At 48.6% G+C, this 10,712-nt stretch overlaps 1 protein-coding gene across 5 annotated transcripts in view; it reads right to left on the bottom strand.

Moving 5' to 3' along the window:
* Window positions 1-1,039: 1,039 nt before the first annotated feature.
* LRRC45 (leucine rich repeat containing 45) overlaps window positions 1,040-10,712 on the bottom strand; it is a 19,674-nt gene continuing 10,001 nt past the window's right edge. For all 5 annotated transcript variants that reach the window (XM_083487027.1, XM_083487024.1, XM_083487028.1 and 2 more), the window contains exons 8-18: window positions 9,680-9,738; window positions 9,023-9,100; window positions 6,953-7,088; window positions 6,429-6,506; window positions 6,134-6,245; window positions 5,933-6,003; window positions 5,135-5,227; window positions 4,794-4,886; window positions 3,961-4,134; window positions 2,689-2,836; window positions 1,040-1,921 (exon numbers count right to left, since the gene is read on the bottom strand). In XM_083487027.1, coding sequence (XP_083343153.1) covers window positions 1,725-1,921; window positions 2,689-2,836; window positions 3,961-4,134; window positions 4,794-4,886; window positions 5,135-5,227; window positions 5,933-6,003; window positions 6,134-6,245; window positions 6,429-6,506; window positions 6,953-7,088; window positions 9,023-9,100; window positions 9,680-9,738 — 1,239 coding nt within the window. In that variant the 3' untranslated portion in view covers window positions 1,040-1,724. The remainder of the gene's footprint in view (window positions 1,922-2,688; window positions 2,837-3,960; window positions 4,135-4,793; window positions 4,887-5,134; window positions 5,228-5,932; window positions 6,004-6,133; window positions 6,246-6,428; window positions 6,507-6,952; window positions 7,089-9,022; window positions 9,101-9,679; window positions 9,739-10,712) is intronic.

Genomic DNA, 10,712 nt, shown 5'->3' with positions numbered 1-10,712 from the left:
TTAACAGGGGCTTGGAAGAGAAGAGATAAAATATTTCCTTTAGAAAGCAGTTTTGGATTTCTGCCAATTTTGGGGAAATGGAAAGTGTAAGAGTGGCATTGCTTCCCCATACAAATGGTGGCAACAATCTGAAAAGAAACAAAATTATTTCCGCACATAATTTGTATTATTGGAAGCTGCAAACACACACACACCCTACTGTGAAGTTTGGTACTATGGGGGGGGGGGGCTATAGGAGGCTCCAGACTATAGGAGGGGGATTTTGCCTCCTCCTCAAAACCCACTGGAGCACAATTAATTATTATTATTATTATTAAAATTTGTATACCATCCTTCCCCTGAAGATCACAGGGTGGTTCATAATAGTATATAAATGAGCTACCTCATTTTTGTAGCATGTATGAAGGGTGGGTAGACATACATGGGTCTTGTCTGCATGGCACAGGAAGCCAAACCTTTGCATAGTGAGAGATGGCAAGAGTGTGTAGCTCTTGGAGAGGAGCTCACAGTTGCTGTATTCCTCCCTGGTGCTTTTAGCTGCTGTGCTGAGCTACGCCAAGATGTGTCATCTGAACCGGGGCTTGTGGTTAAGTAGCCTCATCACTAACCACAGTTCAGACGGCATGCTAAACCAAACATTAGCTGAGCTCAGTGCAGTTTGGCAACATAAAGGACAAGGGAGAAGTAAAGCAGCTGAAAGCTTTTCCCTGGGGAGACTGCATGGTCTCACTAAGCTATAAGGTTTGGCTTAGCATGTCTTGTGCACCAGGCCATTGTCAAATTATACATAAACAACAGCGTCACAGTTATATGTGAAAAGACACATAGAATGAACACTGGTCTGTGCACAAACCGGCCCTTGAACTGGAGCAAAAGTAGAAACATTTCATTTTTATCCTGCTTTTAAAGCTGGAATTATCAATGAACACCAAGCTTGCCACTCCCATGAAAGGAACACAGCAAATTCGCCCCATCCTTGCCCCATTAGGCCACTCAAGCCTGTACCACTTTCAAGCCTAGGAAATAATGCGCCGGCAGCTAGAGGTTCGCTCACTGTAATGATTACTTTCGAAAGCTGCAACAAGAGGGCTCCTCCCAAGCATGGAAGGCAAATTATATGCTCTGTGGAAGGAGCTGATGGATGTAGACCAGGCTATACAAAGCAATTCCTGTCCCAACCTTCTGCATGGAATAGAATTTCCCCCATGTCTGCATCAGTAGACCCTGTGCAGGTGAAAGTCTGGCGTGGGAAATGCCTACATGATCTGGGGTATCTGAGAAATGGGTGCTTTCACTTGTTCCTGATACAGTAGGACAGCTGACCACATTGCTGCTGGGAGGGGGCTTTTGCTGAGGTGACGTGCATCAGATCAAAGGCTGAGGCTGATGCCTGTCGTGTGGGAAGACATCGTATTTCCTGCCCGTGCGACCAGACCTTTCTGTGGTCTCACAAACTGGAATGGATGGCTTTGCCTTGGAGACTTCCTCACAGTTTGCAGGTTTAAAAACAAGACTTGGCTTTGGTGTGAACCATTGAAATAGTTCCTAAGGCAATGGCAAACACTCCAATGATACCTCAGGCCCAGCCTCAGGTAAGCTGACGCAATGCAGTCTCTCTTGCAGGATCTCCCAGCGACATAAGGAAGATGGACTCCATGATACTCCACAACCTGTCCACAGTCATAATTCTGAGACTCCCTTCCTTGAAGCCAGGATCCGCAAGCTCACTTCTTGGGGCTCTGAGTGCTTCGCGGGGAGCCCTGCACGTAAGACATGATGGCGTTCTGAAGAAAGCTGACTCGCTGGGCTTCCTCCTCCCTCATCCTGGAGATCTCTGCCTCACGAACCCGCAGCTTCTCCAGTAGGCTTGAGACTTCGCCCTCTTTGTCCAGTAGCGCCTCCCGGTGGTTGCTGGACAGAACTACATAAAGAGGAACAAAGCATCAGCACACCAAGGCCTCTGTGGTCCTCAGGATTCTGGAAATGCTCTTGGGGCTGGGCTAAGCTTTACACAGCAGTGGCAGAAAACCAGAAAGCCCCCATTGCCCATACGATCTCTGCTGGTGGAGAAATCTAGGTTTCTTCTTTGAATGGAAACCTCCTAGAATGACAAAATGGACAACCCTCTCTCTTGCTAACTGTGACAAGTCACTCCCCCAGCTCCAAAGATGCTACTGGACAAGAGCTACAATTGCACTGCTGTTTGGGGAGTTGGCATCTGGGATAGCTGGGAGGCAGAAATAAGAGGGGGTGCCCCGATCTTCTCAATCCCGTGGGCTGGATGTGACTTTGTCCCCAGCTGGTAGACTGCAAAGGTCCCACCTTTACACCTCTTGCTCATGTACGAGCCACTTAATCTTCTACTCCTGCCCTGCATCAAACGCTTCTATTTCTCTTTATGTGTTCCTCTCAGTTTGAGAGAGGCTGCCACATGGATTCCAGACAGCCCTCTCATTTCCTCCTCCTTTGCTGGGACTCAGCCATCTCTGCCTCCTTCAGTCCCAAATCTGCCAGCAAGAGGGAAGCAGGATGCAAAAGGTCCCATTTGCCAGACCCAGCTCCAAGGCATCAAAGGATGCAATAAGAGTCCTTGGTGGAGTTAGAAACAGATCACCTTGGTCTCACAGGCATGGCATACCACCCTGTTTCTTGCAGCTTCCGGGGAAGCAGAGACACACCATTCCCTACCTTTCAGCTGTCGCTCCAGGGCTGCAATCTTCTCCCGCAGCCCTTCCTGTGCCGTCCTCTCGGCCTCAAGGTGTCCTATCTGCTCCTGCAGCCCTACTCGCACTTTGTTGATCTCAGTTACCTTCTCCTGTTCCTTGCTGCTCAACTCCTGCCATCCGAAATACAGGCGACAAAGCAAGTCAAGAGGGCTGCAGGCTAAGTATGAACCATTTTAAAAGCTCAGAGGAGATGCCCACCCCATCCCTTCCCTGTACAGTGGTACCTCGGGTTAAGTACTTAATTGGTTCCAAAGGTCTGTTCTTAACCTCAGACTGTTCTTAACCTGAAGCACCACTTTAGCTAATGGGGCCTCCCACTGCCACCGCACCGCTGAAGCACGATTTCTGTTCTCATCCTGAAGCAAAGTTCTTACTCTGAGGTACTATTTCTGGGTTAGCGGAGTCTGTAACCTGAAGTGTCTGTAACCTGAAGCGTATGTAACCCGAGGTAATCTACCATGTCTTACAGACACCCAATTCTACACCAATTCAATACTTCAGTCAGTAGAAATTGCATGTGTTTGAAAATTTAATCTTAGGTTTTCTGGCAGTGAAGGATGCCCTACCCATTTTCTCCACTTTATTGTAATATTATTATTATTATTATTATTGCTGCTTAGGCAATTTACCATATTTTTCGCTCCATAGGGTGCACCAGACCATAGGGTGCACTTAGTTTTTAGGGGGGAAATAAAGAAAAAAAAATTATTCCCCCCCCCCCAGCCCCAAAGAGCAAAGAAGCCAAGACAGCCAGCGGGATCCATTCCGCTGGCTGTCTTGGCTTCTTCTTTAGCCACGCACAACCTCTCCAGCCGGGAGAGGCTGTGTGCGGCTTCGTTTATAGCCGTGGGGCTGGGTCAGGGGAAGCCCGAGCTTCCCCAGAACAGGTCCGGGAGCGGAGGCAAGGTTGCACAGAGGCTGGGGGAGCACTCCGAAGGCTTGAGGATAGCTTCCCAAAGCCTGGGGTGCACAGCCCTGTGCTCCCCAAGCTTCGGGCTGCAGGCTGCTATCCGCAAGCCTTCGGAGCCCAGCGGGAACTCCCGCCGCGCTCCGAAGGCTTGCGGATAGCTGCCCCTCTCGCTCTCCAGGCTTCAGCGAAAACCTGCATTGCTCCATAGGACGAAAACACATTTCCCCTTCATTTTTGGATGGGGAAAAAATGCGTCCTATAGAGCGAAAAATACGGTATATACCACTCAGTCACCATGGCCTCCAAACCACACTCTCCATTCACCTGCTGAAGTTCTTCCACCCGCCTCTTGAGCCCTTCCACTTGTAGGCTCAGGTGGCCCTCCCTAGACTGGGCCTCCGCCACTGCTTGCTTCTGCTGCAGGCAGTAATTCTGAGCCTCGTCGCGGGACTGCATCATCAGCCGCAGCTTCTCCTCCAGGTGCTCCTGTCGCTGTTGCTGCAAAGCCAAAAAGGGGGTGGGAGAGGAGGGGGTGGGAAAGCAACTGCTTGAAATTATATATATAACACCGGCATGCACTAATTAGGGCCGCCTTCCAGTTAAGGAAAACCTCCACCCATTATTGGTGCAAATTTTAATCCTTTAGTTATTCGACTGAAATTGCACACAACTTTTGAAAAAGCCGTAGTTGTGAAGCAAAAAGCATAATTGTGGGCTCACGTTAGCCGTGTGTGTGTGTTTGAGAAAGGGGAATTCCTATTTCTAAGACCGTGCTTGCCACCTGCAGTTTTTGGAAGTAGCAATACAATGCGATGTTGAATTCGCTTCCAGGTGTGCAGTTCTGCAACATATATTTTGCTGTTCTGCAGAGGCAAGAAAACATGAAGCTGCCATGGAAAATGGTTATCCCCCCTCTCTCAAAGTGGCTTCACACCCTGATGCTATGACATGGAGAGTTTCCCGGCCCTGTTTCCACATCACTGGGTGCCACTTGTGTGGCTGTTGAAACACAGTGATGTGATATGATGTAGGCGGTACAACACATTATGGATGGAATGGGGACAAGTCAAGTGGTTTGCTGCTGTTGCAGCTTCTGCAACCACCCCCATTGTTTCTTATAACATGTAGCTCCACCCTCAGCACCCAGCCGCGCTCACCTCTTCCAACCTGGCTTGGTTCTTGGCTTTGATGAGCTCTTCCTCAATCTGGCCTCGCTCTACAAGGGCAGCAGCTTTCACTCGGCTCAATTCCTAGTTACAAAAGCAAAAAAAGGGCATTACGTGACAACTTTGGGTTGTTAAGAATCCCGACGTCACTTCGGCCTTCCTGAGTGTTCTCATCCAACAGGTTGCATTTGGATCCAAGATCCTAGAGGAGGTCGAAAAACAACAGAGGATAGGGACTGGGTATGCTTTTCACGCAAAGGTTGGCTATGGCAGTAAGCAGCTTATGGCTGGGACTTCGTACCCTGTGGTGGATCTGCTGCCGCTCCACTCACCTCCTCAAGCCCTATGCGGATGGCTTCCAGTCTCTGGATGCGCTCCTGCAGGGACCGCTCACTTGCCTCCATGTGATGGCTCAGGTGATCTACCTGCATTATGAATGGCACAAAGGAAGGGGGTGCATAACAGCATCTGAGCACCATCTAGTGTAACCCCTTCAGCAAATGGGGACCTTCTCATTCTCAGCTCAGAAAGGGATGTTGGGCTCCACTCCGTCCCAAATGGTTTGGGAGCAAAGCCTTCCTTTCAATATAGATACATGAATGAACTGACCTCCTGATAAGAAATGAGGAGCTTCTGCTTAGAGTCGGTCTAACCCAACAAGCAACACAGGCTACTTGGGAGATCCCTCAAGGGGAAATATATTTCCCCTGTCCCAGACTCTTGGGAAGTAAGATCTGAAATGTGGGAACCATTGTGAAAGCATCCAGTCCTTTGTATGGAGAAGAGCAAAATGGAGATTGCAATCAGGGAATTCCCCCTAAAAGGGAATAAAAGGCCTTTCCATCCCCCACTTAGGGCCTTGCTGTCCGCCTGGGGGCACCCCCTTCCTTTTCTCTTCATTCAGTCATGTGAAATGGGAAAGGAACTGAAACCTCTTGTAGGAAAAACTCTGCGACCCTACATCCTATGCAGCAAGATGCTAAATGAAGGAATTAAATTTTCGCCTGAGACATGAGAGTTAGCTTGAGTCAGCTCTGCCTCCTTAAGAAGGGGTCTGTGTTTGTCTTCTTATCATGCCCCCCCCTCTCCCCAGGGACGCTGCTGAAGGACTTGGCCGCCTTCAACCTTACCTCCTTCAGCCGAAGGGACTCTGCATCTTCAAGGACCTGCTTGAACCTCTTCTTCTCCATGTCCAAACGTTCTGAGAAAAAGCAGGGAGAACTACAATGAGGTGCCAGCTGCTTGGTCCTTCACCCATTCAACTCTTCTGGGGAATCCAGACTCCCCTGACTTTACACTCAGCAGCTCCAGACTCCCCAAATCCTGCTCACCTTCAGCCTGTACAGCCCGCAGCTTCATTTCTGCAGTCGTGTGGGTCAGGTCCTCCTTCACCTGGAAGAGCTGCTCCTGCTGTGCTTTGCACCTTCTTTCCAGGTCACTCACCTAGAAGGAAGCCACTCTTATGGTACCCAGGCAAGCCCAGTCTCTGCACCCTGAACTGCTGGGACAAGGGTGAGAGGCAGGAGCCTGGCGGCAGGAAAAGGAGAAGATGGGCAGTCAAGAGTTCCTGGTGTGTGTGAGTGTGAGGTAAGCTACCCATTGCAGATACTCAAGCCATTCTCTTACCTGATTCTTGAGCAGGAGGTTTTTCTCATGGGCTGCTGAAAGCTCTCGCTGAAGTGTTGCCTCTCGATTAGCAGATGCCTACAAAGGCAGGCAGTGGCAACTATCAGTTCTTCTTCCCCTACTTTTCTTCCATCCTCCTCACATACCCCCTATGTAGCACTGCTTCCCATACCACCACATCAGCTCTGGGCACCTTTCCCAACAAAGGCTTCCATGCTGAAGAAGAAGTAGGGTTTGGATTTGATATCCCGCTTTATCACTACCCGAAGGAGTCTCAAAGCGGCTAACAATCTCCTTTCCCTTCCTCCCCCACAACAAACACTCTGTGAGGTGAGTGAGGCTGAGAGACTTCAGAGAAGTGTGACTGGCCCAAGGTCACCCACCAGCTGCATGTGGAGGAGCGAAGACGCGAACCCGGTTCACCAGATTACGAGACTACTGCTCTTAACCACTACACCACACTGGCCACCTGCCACTTGCTCAGCCACAGATGGCCCCAGTCTGCCCAGATCATCCCGGCCTACCATTTTGTGTTGCTGCAACTCTTTGGCCTGGCTCTCAACCAGCCTCGCCTGCTCCTGCTTTGCCGTACTCAGCAGCTCTCCCAGGTTGCACACCTTCTGCTCGGACAAAGCCAAAGCGGCCTCGGTCATTTGGAGCCTGCAAGGCAGGAAGTGTCGCGTGAGCCGCTCCAGCTATGCTCAAGACTGCAGTAGATTAGGGGCAAGCAGCAATGCAAACGCCCGAGTGCTGGTGGCCAGAATCAGAGGTTGAAGGAGACAAATTGTCCTGCATAATTGCTTTCAACCTGAAGATCTTTACAGCCACAAAACCTCATGTGTGGAGTGGAGGAGACATTCTCAAGAGGAGGTAACCCAGTATAACAAACTTTCACAGGGTTTTCAGGGATGAGGAATTTGGTGCCCTCCCGATATTTGTTGGACTACAACTCCCATCATCCGTCACCACTGGCCAGGCTGGCTGAGGCTGATGGGAGTTTGTGCCCAACATCAACTGGAAGGCCACATTCTCTCCATGCTTCTGAGAAATATGTACTTAGATCAATATCAACTCTATCATTTTATGATTATATGATAAACAGGGCCTGTTCTTGCTTGACTATCTCCTCACCACCCCAGGGTGAACGTTGTGTGTGAAGGATCAGGATGTGTTTTTGATAGATATTTTAAAAATACAATAAAATACTAACCAAATTGAAATACCGTATTTTTCGCCCCATAGGACGCACCGGCCCATAGGACGCACCAAGTTTTTTTTGGGGGGGAAATAAAGAAAAAAAATTATTTCCCCCCCAGGCGCTTGTGGGGTGCCCACCTTCAGACCAGGTCTGGGGACAGCGGGAAGACGCGCTGCGCCTCCCCACTGTCCCCAGAGCTTGCGGGGCTGGCAGCGGGGAGAAGCACGCGTCTCCTCACCGTCAGCCTCCAAACCACATCGGGAGACAGCCGAATGGCGGCATTCCGCCTCCCCGCTGTCCCCCGACCTTGTGGGGCTGGCGCTGGGGCTCTCCTGAAGCCTGGAGAGCGAGAGAGGTCGGTGCGCACCAACAACTCTCGCTCTCCAGGCTTCAGCGAAAGCCTGCATTCGCCCCATAGGACGCACACACATTTCCCCTTCATTTTTGGAGGGGGAAAAGTGCGTCCTATAGGGCGAAAAATACGGTATTACCTGTAAGCCACCTTGGTGGAATGTAAATAATTGTGATAACTAAATAAAGAGACAGCATATCCATTTTGGATGCTGGAAAACCATTTCAGCATACATGCGACACAGGTCAAGTCCAATGTATTTCTCCAGGCGTACACTACGACAGTAATCCTCCACCTTTTGAGACTTGGGACCACCTTCTGCCAAGACATGCATTTGGGGACCCACCTCTTAATTTTTAGCTGTATTTCTGCATAGTGGTAGTGCAGTTAGTGTGACTCGCTCTAGATCAAATTGTGATCGAGTAGGGATTCCCAGTAGCGAGAAAAAGATGGTGTATTAGATGGGTCACACCATCCATTTAAAAGTCTCTCAGACCATTTTAACAGTCATGGCTTCCCCCAAAGAATCCTGGGAACTGGTTAAGGGCGCTGGGAACTGTAGCTCCGTGAGGAGCTGCCTAACAGCTCTCAGCAACCCAAACTACAGTTCCCAGAATTCTTTGGAGGAAGCCGTGACTATTAAAGTGGTATAAGAGGGCTGTAATTGGATGGTGTGGATGTAACTCTTTAGAGATTCCGCTTGAGCCAGATATCTGGTTGGAAATTAAATCCTGCTGAAGGATTAACATCAGAATGTATTAAGGGAATTATTGTAATATTTAGAAATGCATTAGAAATATGAGATGATTAGGATTCCCTCTGATCTCGAAGCATGGGAAGTCAGCTAAATAATAATAATAAAAATTTATAATTAAGCATAACATTGGGTTTTGTTTGATTGTTGGATAATTTGTATAATTTGGAATATATAATTTGGTTTGATTGGAAATTTTTAATAAATATTTATTTTTTTAAAAGGAAATTAAATCCTGCTTTTTCTGATCCTTTTGCCCAACAGGTCCCCAAAGAGTTGCTGCTCCTTACTTTGCTTGTAGCGAGTTCAACACGGAATGTCGCTCCGTCAGGGCCTCTTGCAACTGCCCAATTCGTGTTGCTGTAACCCTGCATGGAGGAGAGAGGCAATATCCAGGTATGGGACTATCTGCAAAATAAACTTTGTAGCAAGAGCAGGGAAGGGAGCAGCCAAGTTGTGACAAAAGTACTGGTTAAAATGGGACAAACAGTAACAAGCCGAAGGAAGTTTCTTAGAAATCATTTTTTTAAAAAAACCCACAGCATACTTTGTAGATAGTTCCTATGTGACAAGTAATGCTTTACAAGGGTTCAGCACTCTGAATAACCTGTTTTGATATTTTTGTAAGCTGCCTTTGACTATATGAGGAAAGGCGGGTGAAAAAAAAACTTTAAAATAAATAAAAACAGTATTCTGACTGCTAGTCCATAAGACCTATTAGGGTCAGCACAGATGTCACGGTTGTACCATACAAAGTGAAGCGAAGTAAAATAGCAATATCTCTAAACTTCCACAGTGGAATTATCCTCTTTTTGAGATGCTCCCTGTTCCATGCTACCATTTCTGTTTGGTGCAATGCCTTAGTAGCACCTGAAAATAACACTGAGGAACCATGGTCTGGACTCAGCTGATGAGGGGAAAAAATCTGCAGCCCACAATCCACTCACCTACTGCTGTGGTTCATCACCTCCCGCTGCTTGTCAATGGTGTCCATCATATCCAGGTACTGGAAATCACATATGTATAAAATCAGTAACCTGAGTTTTAAATTCAAGCAGCAGGCAGGCCAATGTACTCAAGAGTACTAGGAGAGTCGAACTTTTCTAGCCTCAGGCCACAGCTGTACTTCCCAGCCCTCCAGTTAACACGTCTATAGATTTTTAATCCCACCCTTCTACTAATGAGCTTTAGGAAATGCACGATGCCTCCTCCCTGCATTTTAACTACACAACAATCCTCTGGAGCAGGTTAAGTTGAGAGGTAGTGTGGCCTAAACTCATCCAATTAGCTTTATGGCTTGAACCTGAGTTTCCCCAGTCCTAGCCTCAAGCTCTATTCACAAGACCGCAAGTCTTTCTTTGTTGTGGGAATGTTACCGCTGTAGTCACAAGAGCTGAAGGTAAACACCAAGATGCTGAAGAGCAACAGGTTAGATCCACAGGTGTCTTGTCAGGTATATATAGGAAGACCAAGGATTCATTCAATCAAATGGATTACTTTCAGGGAGTTTAAGGAATTAAGTTTTATTAGCTGGTGTAATGTGTATGGGTTGCTCGTGCGTAAGTTGCCGCCTCTCCAGGCTTTGTTGCCTTGCTAAACCTTTCAGTCTGGGCAGCCCTTCACTTCGTGGCTGCCTCAAGTCGCTAGCAGAATCCGTCAGTGGGCGTTTCTTAAATCTTTTCCAACATAAAAGTTGTTTGACACCCAGTCTCCTCCTACTCTCTCTGCGCGGAAGTCTTCTGCGCAGGGTGGGCGTGGGTAGCGGAGGACCCGTGCTCTCCCCGCTGGTGTCCGGTGAAGAGTCCTGGAGCCCTCTCGCCGATTCCCCCATCAGCCCCTCTATATCCCTGGTGTTGCGCTGATTTGCTTCCCCATCTGCGGAGCTGCCTCTCTCCCTGCTGGGCCCTTCTCCAGCATCATTTGAGAGCCTTCCCTCCGCCTCTAGCTCCGATGTCAGTTCCCTGACAGCTGGACTAGTGC

Source organism: Podarcis liolepis (assembly GCF_965112155.1).
Source record: "Podarcis liolepis genome assembly, chromosome: 2".
Taxonomy (NCBI): Eukaryota; Metazoa; Chordata; class Lepidosauria; order Squamata; family Lacertidae; genus Podarcis; species Podarcis liolepis.
This window is presented reverse-complemented; position numbering and strand designations above follow the sequence as displayed.